General features: G+C 33.6%; 1 protein-coding gene across 1 annotated transcript in view; it reads right to left on the bottom strand.

Moving 5' to 3' along the window:
* Positions 1-18,870, bottom strand: part of bin1b (bridging integrator 1b) — a 36,258-nt gene that overhangs the window by 6,013 nt on the left and 11,375 nt on the right. Inside the window, 13 exon segments of the mRNA XM_059327610.1 lie at positions 2,417-2,497; positions 3,437-3,568; positions 3,793-3,835; positions 4,959-5,003; positions 5,093-5,148; positions 5,261-5,336; positions 6,095-6,180; positions 8,072-8,164; positions 9,589-9,696; positions 9,799-9,894; positions 12,596-12,690; positions 13,175-13,229; positions 15,189-15,269. Coding sequence (XP_059183593.1) covers positions 2,417-2,497; positions 3,437-3,568; positions 3,793-3,835; positions 4,959-5,003; positions 5,093-5,148; positions 5,261-5,336; positions 6,095-6,180; positions 8,072-8,164; positions 9,589-9,696; positions 9,799-9,894; positions 12,596-12,690; positions 13,175-13,229; positions 15,189-15,269 — 1,047 coding nt within the window.

Genomic DNA, 18,870 nt, shown 5'->3' on the forward strand with positions numbered 1-18,870 from the left:
CAAAAATGTGACATTTATAATATTTGAAACACATTTACTTTGTTATTCTTTTACGATGATCTTTGTTATTCTTTTATGATCGTTGATCATTTATAAAGAGAAATAACTAAATATATATATATATATATATAAATTACTATTTTATATTTTGTTGCTCTTAATTTTCCACATTTATTCTTTAATTTCTTTTATATTTCCACATTTAAAAAAAAAAGTACTTATCCTTTATTTCTTTTTATATGTGAAATGAAAAGCTTTAAAGCCTAAGTGCCTGGTTGTTCCTCCATCATCAATCAATCAATCTGATCAGCAGAGTGCCACGCAGAACAAACATGCAAAGTCATGCAGTGGATACAAATGAACCACACTGAAATACACTGAAACACACACACACGCAAACACACAGAAAAGTAATTCTTCAGAAACTGTGTTTACATGCAGTCTAAAGTTTGATCTCTGGGGCTAAACATCTGAGCTGTGAGAGTCCAAATCTGAATGTATCCCTTCAGTGTTTTGGTCTATTTAGTATATTTTTGACTCTTTTTTCATTCTACCTGTTATAGATATGGGTCAATGACGTGATCTAACCCATTGTCAGTTGGTGTAACCAGTAATTTTTTTTTCATAAAAATCTGATATCTATGTCTATATACAGGAAAATAAAAGTGAACTAAAATGAGAAAAAAAATACAATCCATGTTTAAATTGCAACATTATGGTACATAACAAATTTTAAATAATTTGTCAAAACTTTAGAAAAAATTGGTTGTTTTTAGAATATGTTCTGCTCAATATTGACAAAATGTGTAAATGTAGAAATACTCAGAAATATGTTTTGTTTTTTTAAATGAAGTAATTATATGTAAGTCCAATTAAATACACTGTAGGTGGAAAAAGTATTTCATATTTATCATTCTTTTGAAATATTGCCAACCCTTGCCAACATTGTCGCAAAAAAATGTTTACCATGCCATGTTGGTTTCATTTTTACAACATCACCTATATGACCTAATACTTATTTTTTCACTTTGACTTACTAGATCAACATCTTGATCAATAACATAATGTTTACTTAATTTCAGAACACAGTCATGCTCAATTAAGAATTTTAGTTGTTGGTAAGAAATATGACATAAGAGGTAAAATGAGGAGAACATCTAATTCTATATTTTTATACTAGATATATGTATTTGATCTTATCTCCGGGTTTACTTTTGTTGTTTTGTTTGCTTTTTCCCCCCTTGTTAAAGGTTTTGTTCTTGTTTTTTCCCCTTTTTTTTCTCTTTTGTTCTTTCTATGGTTTTTATTGCGGAAAACACAAAAAATACCTTAAAATCTGATTTTGGCATGATGATTTTTGCACTTTTAGATAACAATCATGCTCGTTGAAGATTTTTGAATAAATATTTTTATACTAATGATATTTGACCTTACACTGTAAAAAAACAAAAACTTGTTATTTTTACGGTAAAAAAAACGGCAGCTGTGGTTGCCAGAATTTTACCGTAATAAATACAGTGCAACTTTTCCTAATATTATGGTAAAATGATATTAGCACTGTTGATTTCACGTTTAAGATTTTTTCCATCAAAAGAAATGCTGTTCTGCCATATAATTGACAAGAAAATACTTTATAAATGCTGAATAAATTAAAGATTTCACCATTAAATATTCAGTATATTTTTGTTAGAGATATGGTGTTTAGTACAATTAACAGTGAGAAAAAGTATTTTTTTCAAAAAATAAATACAAAAATGATGGCTTGTGTATATATTACAGTATATTTTTTGCTAGTGCATTTTACAGTGGAGTTATGTATTTAAAATGAAAAAAAAATGTTAAAAATACTGTTTTGGCTGATATATACATTTTTTCAGTTTTGGTTTCATTGGTACTGAAACTGAATTAAACCATTTATCATATTACGGTGTTTTACTGTCATGGTTTAGCAATTTTTCACCGTAAAATCTACAGACATTTTTTACAGTGTATCTCCGTTTTTTTTCGGTCATCATCATCATCATCATCATCATCAAACAAAAACTTGCATGGAGTTTCAAACCAGTGCTTTAGAGGGAAGCTGATGGCAGGGCACCATGCTGCTTAGTTGTTACGGTGTGATGTCATCAAGAAGTCATGTGATCTCATCACCCCGCTGCTTTTGTGGAATCCAGAGGCCGACAAACCTTTAAAGTTGCAGCTGCTAATTTTGGAACAAAAATAGCACTTTTGTGGACTTAAAGCCTAAAATTTTTACCCTAAAATGTAATAGTATCTTCTGTGATAGCAGGAGTTTTAAATATGTTCTCGACCCTCTCAGATGTGTTTGTGTTTTACAGGTTTTTAAAGCTGCATGTAAACACAGTGTTCAGCCGTTCAGCTCCGACCTTTGACCTTTACGAAGCGCTGCACCCACCTGGGGAGCTGGAAAAGTGACGGGCTGTAAAACCTCCACATCCCAGTCCAGCAGGTTCACCCCTGACCAGGGCTCACACTACTCCACACACACACGCACACATTTATTTTAATTAAATATAGATCATCGTTCTGAGTATCCTTTGTTCTGGAATGTTAAATTACAGTGAATCTTGTGTATTTTTACAGTAAAACCTTATATATAATGAAAACAAAAATTGCAAAAAAACGGTACAAAGTCAAAAAACACTTATGGTCATATTAAAGTAAAAAAAAAAACTTTAGTTATTTTAAATACAGATATCTACTGTATATTATAGTATTTTTAAAGAAATTATCTGTAAAAAACAAAACAAAACCCAAACCTTACAGTTATTTCCTGCTATTTTTTTTTACATTGTAGGTGCATGCAAACATATGTTTACAGCTCTGTGTGGTTTTTTACAATATTATTTACTGTAATTTTTACTTGAGATCTGAGGAGAGTTAAAATCAAATAAAAAATATCAGCTGATGCTGTTTGATTCATTGTAACACAAACAAACATATTTGGCAATACTCCCTCGAGTTGTGATAAAAGAAAAAAAACTGTCTGAAAGGAAATCTGTCTCATCACAGATGACAGAAATTTAAAACAAAAGTGATTGTGGACAGGGTTGGGGAATAACAAAAATGACAAGTGGAGTTCCTCAGGGATGCGTGTTTGGGCCTCTTTTGTTTTAGATTTATATGCTCCCACACGCTCAGATTGAAAAACAAAAATATCTGACCATAATTACATGTTTGTTGAATAAAGCAATGATTGGATGTTAAAATCTTCACTTACAGTTCTATATTTTTTTTTATACTGTTTGATCTATTTTGGTAACTTTTGTGAATAACTCACTGCTGCAGTCACAGAGAGGCAAAATTTAGAAAAGACTGACTGCTACTTCTGTTTGAACCAACAGAGAATTGTTTTTTTTATTTTATTAATGAGTCCTCTAATTCCAGGACGTAGAGGTAGAGCAATCACTCTGACCTGCTGCGTTGTTGTCGGCACGATGTCTGACTCTGTGTCTTCGTCGGGTGCTGAGGCCTCATCGGGCTGCTGTCTGGGGTCCGGAGACGGCGTCAGTCGGGGCGGAGGCCTGCTGGGCGGAGGCCCGGGCCTCTGCACCACCAGGAGGTTTCAATCAAAACCACACAACACACACGTGCACACATGCAAAGACATGTTAGTACACACAAAGTGATGCATGGCTGAGTTTAGCACTGACGGACAATCAAACACTGAAGCCTTTTCTGATTTTATGCAGATTCTTCTTCTGCAATCTGTAATTGGATCCTTTGTGCAATGAAGCTGGGAGCATGTGTGTTTTCTGTGGTTGGTTTTACCTTTGGTGCTGAGCAAGCTGAGTCGCTGTGGTTGGTTTCCTCACTGAGAGATAAAGACAAGACACAGGAGACAGGAGTGTGAAAAAGGAGACATCGAGAAAAATGAAATGTCATGTAGGAGCCAAAACTCATGACACATGCAGTTCTCAGCTCCGCCCACATGAGGGCGACAACATGCTGCAAACAAGCATCATGTCAATGTGATGACAAAGCCCAAGAGTTACAGGTTTAAATCCAGGACTTATGGAGGGGCAGAAACATTATCAAAAGCTGCTGTAACGAGTAGTCATAGAATCATTTTTGCATAACTGTGTTATTCTGCACAAAATAAGTTTTTCCCACTTCTAGTCATGATTGTGCTGATTCCATAGAACTACAGGACAATATTTAATGTATTACAATAAAATAAAAGGGCCACAATGGGTTAAATGCAAAAAGAGCAAAAGAGGCCCTGAAATGGTTAATCCAAATTGCTATAATTTAATGGTTTGATTCTGCAAACTGTCTTTTTAATTTAGAATTTCCTGTTCTTGCAGTAGTGGTTGACCAATACAGGTTTTTTAAGGCCGATGCCGATACCGATTATTTTGAAATCAGTCTTAACTGATCCCCGATATGTGCTTGAAGCCGATATTGCGTTTTCTCCCTCCATTTACATGATAAAAATGACACAATGCTAACAAATTCAATTTGAACAAAATTGAAAAAAATAAACATTTATTAACAAAACAAACAGAACATATTAACAGTTGGATAGCAAACAATGTGTATGTTGTTCTAGGCCTGGAGGTGGTGGCGCCTCAGATGATCCACATATTTCATGTGTTTTTCTTTTTTCCGGTATCAGCAGCAGCTCACCAGAGAATGGCAGATGTTGCACCGAGCCTTGCCTGCTGTTGGCTCAGTGAAATGGGCTAACTGATCAGCGAACACACGCACGTATCGGCCGATGCAAGTAAAAAACGCAAAAACCCCCGCAAATATCGGCCCGATATATCGCCCGGCCGAGAAATCAGTCGACCTCTAGTTCAGAGGGTTAGATGTGTAGATTAAAGGGTTAATAGTTATTTTCCTTTGTTGCCAAAAACAAACACTGAGTTAATTGTGGAAATAAAAATGCAGATGCATGCTCAGCCGACGTGCAGCAGGTTGGTTGTTTTTTTCACCTCTTGCCACAGTCTCCTGTCTCTGCTGCTGCAGTACCACCTTTTCTGCAGTAGGGGGCGATGTGAGGGACATTATTCTCATTTCCTTAACATGTGGGTAAATCTTTAAGAATTGCACTGAAAGGTTCACTTACTTCAGCTCCCGCTGCTCCTCCAGTTTGGTCATGATGTCGTTCAGGTTTTGGCTGAGCTGAGGAGACACGGAGAACCAAAGATCAATACACACACTAACCAATACACACACTGACCAATACGCACACTGATCACAACAACACTAATCACACATGGACGGTTTTACTTACCTTGCTCATTTCTCCGTGGAACTTGTCCTGATGATTCGCCAGGCTCTGGAATGTGTTAACATAGACGCCAACACGACTGCAAACACACACACACACACACACACACACACACACACACACACGTAATTAAACATTTGGACCAAATTGTCATTAACCTTCTGAACCCTGACAACCAGCTTCAGGGCATTTTTAAATAAAAACAATAAATATATAGGTTATAAATAATTAATCTCTTTTTTTTTGGAAAATGGAATAAAATGGAATTTATACAAAACACACACTTTTCCAAGTGCTCACAAATGTCAAAAATGTTGAAAAAAGAGTTACATATTGCTACATATTAAAGTATTTCCACGTTTCCAGCCTCTCCTGTCCTCTCCTGTCCTCTCCCCTCAGCTCTGTGTAAACAGATATTAAGAGTGTATTCACAGTGTCGCTGAGGAGCAGAATTTACTTTTTTAACAGGATCTGGTTCATTCACTTTATTTTTGGACACATTTTTTTGCAGAATAAAGTGGTTTTGTCAATTTTGGTTACTTTTTTCTAACCGAAACATTTGTAACCATAATCTGTTCAAAGGCTGTTAAAAAGCAAATTTTGATGATTTTACATTTTCTTTCTACGATAAACAATGTATTTTTTGGTGATTACTTAAAACATACATTTGAGGTTTAGTTATTGTGAAAATGTTCGTTGTCTCCAACATGTTATGGAATTAAGATTCAATAAGGTTGCAGTATGACATTGAAAGTTGTAGGATAAAAAAAAAATTTGGCAATTTTTTCAGGTTTTTGCAGGTTTCTTTTGGTTGGGTTCAGAGGGTTAAAAACTCACTTGTCCCACAGTGATGGAAGCTCATCTTGTAACTCCACATTCAGCTCCTCGAAAATCTTCTGAGCTCGACCAAGCTCCTCCTCCGCCTGCACACACACACACACACACACACACACACACACACAGAATAATAAAAATATATCTGAGCTCAGTATGTGTGTTGTACAGATAGTTTACAGGTACAGGTAGTTTTCCATAAGCACACCAACACAGACATGCAGACAGTCACACAGGGTTTCATAACTACACAGTCAGATGACAGTTTGGTTAATGAAAATATAATAAATAATAATTTCTAGGACACAAAAACAATGTAAACAATAGTTTGGATTGGGGATCAAATTAAAATAAGGCTCTTTGCACATGATCAAAGTTGTTTTTACGGTGTAAAAAAAACAGCAGCTGTGGTTGCCAGAACTTTACTGTAATAAATAGGGTGCAACTTTTTCTAATATTACGGTAAAATTATATTAGAACTGTTGATTTCCCATTAAAGATAATAAACCGTTTTTCCATCAAAAGAAATGCTGTTCTGCCATATAATTGACAAGAAAATACTCTACTATAAATGCTGCATGAATTAAAGATTTTACCATTAAATATTACAGTATATTTCTGTTAGAGATATGGTGTTTAGTACATTTAACAGTGATAAATAATATTTTTACAAAAAATAAATGCAAAAATGATGGCTTGTATATAATTACAGTATATTTTTGTTGTATTGTATGTATTTAAAAAAATAATTAATTAAAAATGTAAAAATACTGATTTGGCTGATATATAAATTTACGGTGTTTCATTGTTATTGAAACTGAATTAACTCATTTATCATTTTACGTCTTCTACTGTCATGGTGTAGCAGAATTTTTTCACTGTAAAATCTACAGACATTTTTTACAGTGTATTCTCCATTCATAAAAGCCTGGATGAAATTATAAATATGTTTTCTATTAATTACTATATGTATGTATCTTATATGTGTGTGTATATGTATATTATCTGTATTAAAAATTAATAAATACATAAATTCTGGCAGCAGAAGTTGCAAAAGCCTTACTAGTTTTGTGTTATCTACAAATATATATATAATAAGGCTATTTACACATGATCAAAGTATTCTCCATTCATAAAAGCCTGGATGAAATTACAAATATGTTTTCTATAAATTACTAATAATCAGTAATGGGACATATATATATATATATATATATATATATATATATATATATATACAGTAGAGGCCAAAAGTTTGGACACACCTTCTCATTCAATGCGTTTCCTTTATTTTCATGACTATGACATTGTAAATTCATCAAAACTATTAATGAACACATGTGGAATTATGTACTTAACAAAAAAGTGTGAAATAACTGAAAACATGTCTTATATTCTAGTAAGCAAAGCGTGGCTGCTTTGAGGAATCTAAAATAAAAGACATGTTTTCAGTTATTTCACACTTTTTTTGTTAAGTACATAATTCCATATGTGTTCATTCATAGTTTTGATGCCTTCAGTGAGAATCTACAATGTAAATAGTCATGAAAATAAAGAAAAACGCATTGAATGAGATGGGTGTGTCCAAACTTTTGGCATGTACTGTATGTATATGTACTATATATATATATATATATATATATACATATATATATATATATATATATATATATATATATATAATACAGATATTTATCGTATATTATCCGTATTAAAAATAAATAAATACATTCTGGCAGCAGAAGTTACAGAACCCTTACTGGTTTTGTGTTATCTACAAATATCCATTTTTCAAATATATATATAAAAACTGTTATCTGTATTTTTAAAGGAATTATCTGTAAAATAACTTTTGGTTGTTTACTGTTATTTGATGGTAAGTTTTTGTAAACTTTTGCTGTCAGATTGTAATGAGGATGTGCAGAGAGCCGGGGGGGCTGAGGGGGAGGAGGGGGAGTTAGTGATGAACCAGAGGGTCACCTGGTTGAAGGAGAGGTTAGTCTGAGCCACCTGGTGGGCTGATATCAAACCCTGAGCCCAGCTCGGAGCCGCCATCTCCAACAGGGCCGCTGGCTGACACACACACGCACGCACACACACACACACACACACACACACACCGTGCAGGAGGAGAGGGAGGAAGAGAGGAAAAGAAGAAAAGCAAACAATCCAGGACAAACGCAAACATGTTAATAAGCATTTAATAATTAAGAGTCAGGTCCAATGAACATGAGTTGATGGGTTAATGGGTTAATTAATTTAATCTAATTAGTAATCAGTTTGAATGAATAGGAGTAAGTTAACAGGTTAATTGATGTAATTGAGTAACTGATTTAAGGTGGTATGAATTGTCCGTGCAATGAGTGACTCATACCACCTTAAATAAAAAACAGTAAAAAAAATGTGAGCAGCAGAACACACACACACACACACACACACACACACACATACTCTTGTCCTTCTATCTTTGTGAGGACTCTGTATTCATCAAATGCATTCCCTAGACCCCTAACCTTAGCCATCACAACTGAAGGTCTAACCCCAACCCTAACCACCTAACCCAGGGGTCTGCAACCTTTACACAATTTTGGGCCAAAAAAGAGAACAAATGTCGGAAAGGAGCCGCAAACCTTTTATTGAGCCTTACAATAAAGATTAAACAGTCTAATCAGTCTAAATTTGCCTATCAACATTACTAATGGGCCATAATAAGCATTTATGAATATGAATTTGTAAGAATATCTCAGGAGATTTGGAATTATTAGCTCGCCTAGCTAGAAAAACTCAAAACTAGACTTGAAGTTGACAAAATTTGGAGGTTAAGGCGCCGGGCCGTAGACTTTTGTGAGTTTTGAAAGCTCTAATGCACATTTTGTTGACTTTTTGATGAAATTTGAATACAAACTCTAATAGGCTGACGCCAATGACGAATACAAATAAAAATGTAAAGGAAACAGTTATTCATTTTGTATAATTATTTTGTCACAGCCACAGGGAGCCAGACAGCCTGAAGAGCCACATTTGGCTCCGTAGCCTGAGGTTGACTACCCCTGACCTAGCCTAAACCTAATTATAACCTGAACCTTAAAATCAAGTCTTAACCCTCAAACAGGCCTTTAAAAAAATGTCCTCAGTTTGCTAGTTAAAGCCATGGTCCCCACTATGTAGGAAGTACGAGAACACGCAAACACGCATCCTTGTACTTTTATCTTTTTGGGGACACGTCATAAACGTAATGAATTCGTAGCCCCTGACCCTAACCTAAACCTGAAACTGAAACCAAGTCCAAACTCTCAAACATTTTTAGGGCCTTTGAAGAAGTGAGGTCCGCCTGAAATGTCCTCACTTCACAAAAATGTCCTCACTCAGTTAGTTAAGAACTAATTCTGGTCCTCACTATGATTGGAATACAAGTACACACACGCACACGCACACACACACACGCACGCACACACACACACACACACACACACACACAGACACCCTGTGGTGGTTACCTTGGCGATCTTGGCCTCGTCCTTCTTCTTCCCTTTCTGTAAGGAGCTGAAATGATGCCGGGCGCTGTCGAAGTCCACCATCTTTCTGTCACGTTTAGCTATACGAGCCTGCAATCAGAGCTCACGTCAGAACAACAACAACAAACAAACAAACAAACAAACAAACAAACAAACAAAACAAACAAACAAACAAAAAACAAACAAACAAACCTTAATGTCAGGGAACTGAGCCAGGTATGAGTCCAGGGAGCTGACGGACTTGTCGGTGATGTTCTGGTGAAAATCTAACCACAAAGTGTCTGTGTCCTGAAACACACAAATACATTTACATCATAAAGATATTAATAAAAAATATAATTTTAATAACTAAACTCAACAATCTCTTTTCACACTGTTTATTTTAAGACTTTACCTTATAGTGGGGCAGCATAGCTAAACTATTGTTCATTTTGTGATAAAAGCAAAAAATTTGGGACATATATAGGCTTAATATATTTAGTGAAAGACTGGATATTGGGCCATCGCATATTCGCAATCTGATGACCATGGCGGCCATTTTGGAAAAAGTTGTTAAAGTAGATAGAACCTGGGCCTCCTAGCTGCTGTTAACATGTTTACAACACCACAAATATAAATTTCACAAAATTTCAAGTGAAAATATATTTTATGACAATGTAAAACAATAACAAATTAAAGAAAATGCAACTAAATGTTGAGATTGCCTCTGAATGTTACAGTAATAAATGAATTCCTTGGTGTTCTAATATTCCGCCCGTGGTACATTGGGCTCATCAACAGATTTTACTGATTCATGGCAATATATAATAACATTATAATACAATGAGATGACCAATTACTCTGTAAAAGTATGAGTGAGTATTTATTTTATTTAGTTCTCAGGGTTATAGGATCTAGATTATGTCCATTTTTTAACCTGGGTCCAATGGGAAAGGAATATTTAACCAACTGCTACCACGGCAACCAGGGTCTGAATTTGTGATGGCCCCATATCCAGTTTTGTTCCCAATATATTTTTCAACACATCTGCCAAATTTGGTGCTTTTATCAAAAAATGAACTATTGTTATGATATATTGAGCTATACTGCCCCACTATTAATTATTTGACTGATTTTCTCTTTTCTAAGTGATGTATTTAAATGATACATCACATTCCAGTGATTAATGTTCAGTGTGAAAATGATTGAATGTTTCTAGAAGTTTCTCTATGTGGTCTAACACCAGCCTCTAAGTCCTCTACTGCTGGACCAGTGTCCCCACATGGAGCCAGAGTGCACCAGCATGGCTCGCTGTGGGGACACTGGACGCGTTTTACCTCCAGGTTATTGTCCATCTCCTTCTCTATCATCTCCTTCAGACATGCAGTCAGAGAAAACACAGTGTGTTAGAACCACTCAGCCTCCCTCAAGCTTCTAAAACATTAATTACATCTGTCAAAGAAACAAGGTTTTATCACCGTTAAAAACATTTTTTTTCCCGGAAATGTACTGTTTATGTTTGGTTTTTTTCTATGAATACCAAAAAAGGTAAATTACTTTTATTACATGTATTAATCATAAAATAAATGTTGAAATCTGTAAACTAATATAATGTGACATTATAGATTTTTTTTTTTACAATATTATTCAATTGCTTAATGGTCTTAAATGTTAAATCAGGGTGAATTCCATGTAAAATTACAAAAAATATACATCATATTGCTGTCTGTAAAATTAAGGCAACTTTCTGTTTTTTTACAGAAAAGCTTTAAATTTAATGTAAAAAAAAAAAAGTAAAAAGAAACATTCTTTACATCGTGTGTAAAGAACATTTTACTGTAAAACTTAAAATTTTATGCACATTGCAACATGCAACATTTTTTCAGAAAAATTGTAATTCAATTGTTTTTTGTTTCTTTTTTCTTTTTGTTTCTCAATTTTTCTTTTACAGTGTGTGAAAGAAACTGTTTTATATATCTTCACTTTTTCAAGAAAGAAAGCGACTATCACAAGAATATAAATGTCTTCCAGAATAAATGTTTGACTATTGTTTAAAACAACCGGAACTTATTTTAAAGATAATTTCTTTAAAAATACAGAAAAAATTAAATTGTAAAAATGAGGCAACTTTCTGTTTTCTTACAGTAAAACTTTTTTTTAGGAGTCTGGCTTACTGTCATATCAAAGTACAAAAAATATATATCTATAGAATAACTTAAAGATAACCAAAATATATTTTTTTACTTTAATATGACAATAAGCCAGACTTTTTAAAAAAAAGTTTTACTTTTCAAGTTTTTAAGGTGAAAAAACAGAAAGTTGCCTTAAATTTACAAAACAAATTCACTGTAACTTAACATTCAAGACCATATAGCAATTGAACGTAATATAATATAATACGTACGTAATATTTTTACAATTTGTAATAAAAGTAATTTACTTTTTTATGGCTTTCACACTTAATGTAGAAAACCCCTCTGTAAAATAATACGGACATTTTTTTTTCTCATGTGTAATAATCACAGAAGAGTTGATGATGCTAGCCGTGTTTCCTTTAGGGGGAAGAGTGGCCACCGGGAAAGTCTCAGGCCACGCCCCCTCAAATGTCCGCTCACTCTGCGTGTCTCCATTACAAAAAGGCCCCCAGAGGGATTTAGAGACTCTGGAGGTGACGTATGGTTTTCCATCGTTGCTTAGTGACAGTTTTGACCTTGATCACATACGCGACGAATTAAACACGGGAGACGCAACTGTGGCCGCCGTCGCTAACTGTGCACAATGTCAGCAGCTGATCATAAACAAAGCAGCATGGCTAATTATGCACAGAGTCTCCGCTGATCATAAACATAGTGATTGTGAATTAACCGGCATCGCTAACTGTGCACAGAGTGTCCGGTGCTTGTTGTAAACAAACAGAGATCACTAAGTGAACACCTCCTGCAGCAGCAGCACATACACACTGTACTGCTACAGAGCTAACTGTTCGCCTGTTAGCAATTTGCAGACTCACTTCCGTCAGCGCGTCCATCTCCTCTTTGCCGAACCACTCGGGCTCGTACATCTCAGCCAGACAGTCCTGAAGCCGCCGGGACGCGTCGTGCATTGCTGAAACACAAACCAGGATCAACAAGATACACATACACCTCTGTATGGAACACCATCTAAGTTAATATATATAAAAAAAAGAATTCATATATGTATAATTAATAAATATATGAGTATGAAATAAATACTGAAAAAATGAGGCTATAATATAAATATTTTAATCATTTTTCAAAATACTTTTTATAACATATGAAAGATAAGTCCTCTGAAATGGCTTCATTTATTTATTTCAGGATGCTATATTTATTTATTGACTCATATATGAATGGCATTCGATACATTTGCAGATTTTGAGGTTTTTGCTTGTCTTACAATGAGAAAATAAATACAACACATTGTCACACAGTCAATAAAAAATGGAGCCAGCTTTAATGTTAATTTTGACATCTTGCTGCATTAATAAAAGTTATAGAAGTCGGGACAGTATAACAGTAAGTGTTGTTATTATCTATGAATATAATGGCATTAAATTAAATACACTCACTTTTCACTGCTGTCAGGTAGGCTTTCAGATCTTTCTGCAGTTTGGTTCCTTCTGTCTGAAGGAGAAACAGAAAACACAACAAAAGTCTTTATTTATGCTTTCTTCATGCTGAAGGACTGAAACACAAGATTTGAAGTGCTGCTTTGGCATCAACTCATCGATAAGTTCTCCAAAAAGTTTGAAAATTATAATTTCCATTCAGAAATAATCTTTTCCTCTCAGCTCTCTGCTTTCTAATGAAGTTAAATAAATCTAGTGAGAGAGTTTCAACTTTCCAATGGTCCTTGAACGGATCATCGGTTACAAAGGTTTCTGTTAGAAAAAGTGACCAAAATTAAGTTTTAAAATTGTGAAATTTCTGTTAAAATAAAATACATCCAACATTTTTCCCCAACATCTGTGACACTTGTGGGCAATTGGAAAATTGATTAATATATTGATTCCATTCTATTCACAAAAAAAAATATCAGAGAAAACGTTATTCTGCACAAAGACATGTTTGAGTTGTTCACACTTCTAACCATGACTGTGCTGATTCCTCACCGAGGTAGGACTTATAGATTTTATATATATATATATATATATATATATATATATATATATATATATATATATATATTTCTATACTGCCCTACAAAGTCTAACTGCAGTAACTACACAAAAGGTAAATCTGAGAAAAACTGCTTTAAAGTTTTTCAACATTTTTAACCTGGCCAGCCAAATGTGTTATAAGTAGTATACACTTATTTCTACATGTATTGATGATGTCATTTTTGTGCTAAAGAATCTTGACAATTTATTTGACCTTTGACCCCAAAAATGTAGTTCCTGCACTCTGGTTTTGCTGTAAAAGGTTCTAATAGTAATGATAAACAGAGTGCAGTAACTACAATGTTGTCGTCTTCTTTCAGCTTTTATATCTTGTTTTCAGTGAATAAACATTTTCAAATTGATTTGTAGTGAGTGTATTTATTTATAAGTGTTTAACAACTCTATTCAAAGATTTGTGTATTTTAGACCTAATATTATAAAGCAGGGGTCTCAATCTCAAATTATCAAAATGACCAAAAAAAGACAGAAAATTACAAAAAAATACATAAAATGACTGAAAAAACACTAAATTACTTTTAAAAGACACGAAATGACGAAAAAATACACAAAATGACCCAAAAATAAACAAAATGGCCAATAAATACACAGAATTACCAAAAAAGACACACTTTTTTTTTTGAAAAGACACTATTTTTTTTTTGAAAAGACACAAAATTACCCAAAAAAACACAAAAAAGACACAAAATGACAGGAAAAAAAACGAAATTGCTTAAAAAAGAAACAAAATGACCAAAAAAGACACAAAATTATTTAAAAAAGACACACAATTATTGAAAAAATAAAAATAATAAAGGGACCTTCCACACACAACACCTTAAAGTGCCATTCATATAAAACTCAAATTTAACTTTCATATCAAGGTGGGGGCCACAAAATATCATCACAAGGGCCACAATTGGTCCGCAGGCCGCGAGTTTGAGACCCATGTTGTCAAGTAATGTTATATTTTAGTCTCTTATCTCACTCTTTTTTTTTTTTTTTTACTTAATCACGATCTAGACAATAATTTCCCGATACAAATAAACTTTTCATTTCTACTATTTTTGTCTTCACTATTCAACAAAATGAAGAAATACAAGACTTCACTGTATCACAGTGAAGGCAGACCGTGGTAAGTGCAATTAATGCTTTCTGCTTTGGTTTTGAGTTGGATTTTGTAGTTACTGCAATTTTTGTGTCATTATTTGAAATTAAGCAAAATTGAAATGTAAAACTTTGTCAAAAGATAAAACAGACATCAAGGAGTTCATTTTTAGTTATAACTCAATTTTGACCAAAAAATGTAATCAGTTAGACTTTGTAGGGCAGATATATTATACACACACACACACACACACACACACACACACACACACACACATATATATATATATATATACATAAGGAAGAAATGTCTCCTGACCATCTGCTTGTTGAAGTTGGCAACCATCTCTTCGAAGGCAACATCTCGGGTCTCATCTGCTTTACCGAGCTTCTGCAGGACCTGCAGGAGAGACGACACACAATCAGTATATTAATCTGTCAGTTTATTAATAATTAGTACATGCGTGCATGTCTCAGTTCATTCATGGGGCTTTATTCAGATCTATAACTGGAGGAATGTATCCGGTTATTTTCAGTCTGCCTGTCAGAGCCATGTGTCTCCTCCGCGTCTACAGCTGTGTGTGTGTGTGTGTGTGTGTGTGTGTGTGCATGTGTCAGGACGTAGAGGTCAAAGGTCAAAGTGACTTCAGTGACATGACGACACAAACGAAGTGAAAAAATAAATATCAGCAGCATGTAGATCCTGTCACCTAAACTGTTTTACCGTTCAGGTAAACAAAACTATTTCTTATTTTATAACAAGTAAAGTAATATGAAGACAGAAAAAACATTATTTTAATTTTTTTTTATTGTGTATATATTTCTTTTTATTTTATTTCTGTTTAAAATGTTCCAGATTTTTTTGTCTTTTTAAAATATATTTTTTAATTTATTCTTTTCAATGTAATGTATTTATTTTCTATAAAAATTTTGTTATGAAAACTATTTCTCACCTTATAACAAGTAAAGTAATATGTAGACCAAAAAAACATGATTTTAAGTAATTATTATCATTTCTTTTCTAACTTACATTCTATACATTTTTTCTTTTTTTAATTGTGTATATATTTCTTTTTTATTTTATTTTTGTTTAAAATGTTCCAGATTTTTGTCTTTTTTGAGTATTTTTTTATTTATTTATTCTTTTCAATTTAATATATTTATTTTTTATTAAAATGTTTTTAAGAAAGTCATTATTTTTGTTTCTTTTCTAATTTACATTCTATATATTTTTTTCAATTTTATTTTTTTATTGTGTATATATTTATTTTAATTTAATTTCTGTTTAGAGGTGTTTTCTTTTTTGAGCATTTTTTTATATTTATTCTTTTCAATTTAATATATTTATTTTTTATTTCAATTTTATTTTAAAAATATATATTAACCACATTTTTTCAAATTTTTCATTCTATTTGAATTTTTCTGAGAAAAAGTAAAGTTCCGAACAGCTTGCTGCACTCACCGTTACATATTAAATTCTAAAATAATATTATAGTATATAATCAAAAGGGATGTAGTTAGATTGGTGTGTTGGAGGTGGAATATATATTACAATATATAATAAAAGGGTTGTTTCGGAGAAGGAGGGATTAGCGAAAGAGAAGAAATCAACAGGTTTGTTTTGTTGTTGTCAGTAGGACCAAGGTCAGCAGCTAATCTGAGCCTCCATCAGCACCACCTGCCGCCCTAATCCTGTCGGATACACACACCACCATCAACACGGCCGAGGGGACTTCCCCACAGCAGCAACACACACACACACACACACACACACATTCTTGTACTTCTATCTTTGTGAGGACCCTCATTGGAATACTGAATTCCCTTGCAAGGTTATAATAGTTTTGAATTTTTCATTAGTTTTAGTTTTTATTTCATTGTGAATTTTTGTTTTCAAATTCAGTTAGTTTTAGTTCATTTTTAGAGTGAGTTTGCTAGTTTTGGTTAATTTTTATTAGTTTTAGTTTTTTTGTAATGGAGTATTTGTTGGGTGGGAGATTAAAAAAGGTCAGTAAATTTTGCCTTTATTTCCTTTGTCTTATCCATCTTCATTATGTATGAAAAAGTTGACAAAGACGAAAACGAAGGACATTTTCACAAATCATAATTTGAGTTAGTTTTAGTTCGTTTTGTAACCACACAATTAAGTTTCAGTTAATTATCTTTTTTTTAACGAAAATGTTTTTTCAATTCGTTTCGTTTTCGTTAACTATAATAACCTTGTTCCCTAGCCCTTACCCTAACCCTTCACCATCACAACTAAATGCCTAACCCTAACATAAACCTAATAGTAACCTTTACCTTTAAAACAATCTGAAATCTCAAAAAAGCCTTAAAAGAAGTGAGGACCGGCCAAAATGTCCCCACTTTGCAAAAATGTCCTCACTCTGTCGGTTAAAAACGTGTTCTGGTCCTCACTATGTAGGACATACAAGAACACACACACACACACACACACACACTCACATACAAACACTTTAAATCAGTCCAAAGTATCATCGTTTCAATGTACTCAGTACTACAAGTTAAAGTTCTCGTCCTGCAGTAAAATGTCTCATGTGACTGATTCCTTGATTATTAATATATGGATTTTGGCCCGATATATGTGCACGGCAAGGTTATAATAGTTTTGGATTTTTCATTAGTTTTAGTTTTTCTTTCATTGTGATTTTTGTTTTCAAATTCAGTTCGTTTTAATTTGTTTTTAGAGTGAGTTTGTTAGTTTTAAGTAGTTTTTATTTTTTGGGAAAATGCTTAGATTTAGTTTTCGTTTTGTTGTAATGGGGTATTTGTTGGGTGCCAGATTAAAAAAATCACAATAAATGTTTCTTTTATTCCTTTATTTCCTTTGTCTGATCCATCTCAGCCTAAATACGTTTATTAAGTCATAAAACCAAATAGATTAAATAGATTTCATATCAACCAAAAAGATTTACATATGAAAAAAGTTGACAAAGACGAAAACGAACGACATTTCAGTTAACAAAAATGTTTTTTCAATTCTAGTTTCCGTTATTTCGTTAGTTTCCGTTAACTATAATAACCTTGGTGCACGGAAATGTATAAAAAATTATTTTACGCTTTCACACTGCTGCAGATCATACGTGTTGGGATGGACCGAGTTTTTTAGAAACAAACACTTTATGGCACAATCAGTTTAGTAGTTTCTTGTGTCTTATCAGAAAAACATGACAGGGCTGCTTTTCAAAGTAAATGCCCTACAAAGTAAATATAGCTTTGTAGTTTATTAGAATAAAAAGCCTGATAAGTCACTATGGCTTTACAGGAAAACCAGAACAAGGCTGTTTTTTTAAAGTAGTTCTGTGGGAATTTTCTATTATTTTCTATTGCTTCTTGGGTTCAGGTAGAACATTTGAAGCATTTGCTGCAGTTTATATTCTATAATCAGTAGATCTATATTTGTGTCCTTCTAGGCCATCAATGTCCACAAGTGCCTCGTGGTGCATTCAGGTCAGTCTGGATATATAAGGGGACCATAAAGTGTGTTCATGTGTCACCTTAATGTAAATGTAAACTATACTACTGCATTAATAATAATAATAATAATAATAAGAAGAAGAAGAAGAAGAAGAAGAAGAAGAAGAAGAACAAGAAGAAGAACAAGAAGAAGAACAAGAACAAGAACAAGAATGATAATGATAATAATAACTGTAAGGTGTAACGGGACATACTGTAGTTTGCTATTGTAAGTATGTGTGTGTGTGTGTGTGTGTGTGTGTGTGTGTGTGTGTGTGTTCACTGCCGTCAATTGGTGTTCAATTTCAACAGCCCAAAAATACACCCACACACACACAGAGGCAGTTTGTGGGGTATTAAGAGAGATGAGTAGGAGGCACAGAAAGGCTATAGATAGACACACACACACACACACACACACACACACACAGCCGTGAGGCATGCTGGGAGTCCTGGGGGGGACGAGGGGGGACAGGTGTTCAGGCCGAGCAGGACCACAAAGAGTTCTGATTCAAATTACTGAT

The sequence above is a fragment of the Centropristis striata genome, chromosome 24 (assembly GCF_030273125.1).
Source record: "Centropristis striata isolate RG_2023a ecotype Rhode Island chromosome 24, C.striata_1.0, whole genome shotgun sequence".
In the NCBI taxonomy this organism is placed as follows: domain Eukaryota; kingdom Metazoa; phylum Chordata; class Actinopteri; order Perciformes; family Serranidae; genus Centropristis; species Centropristis striata.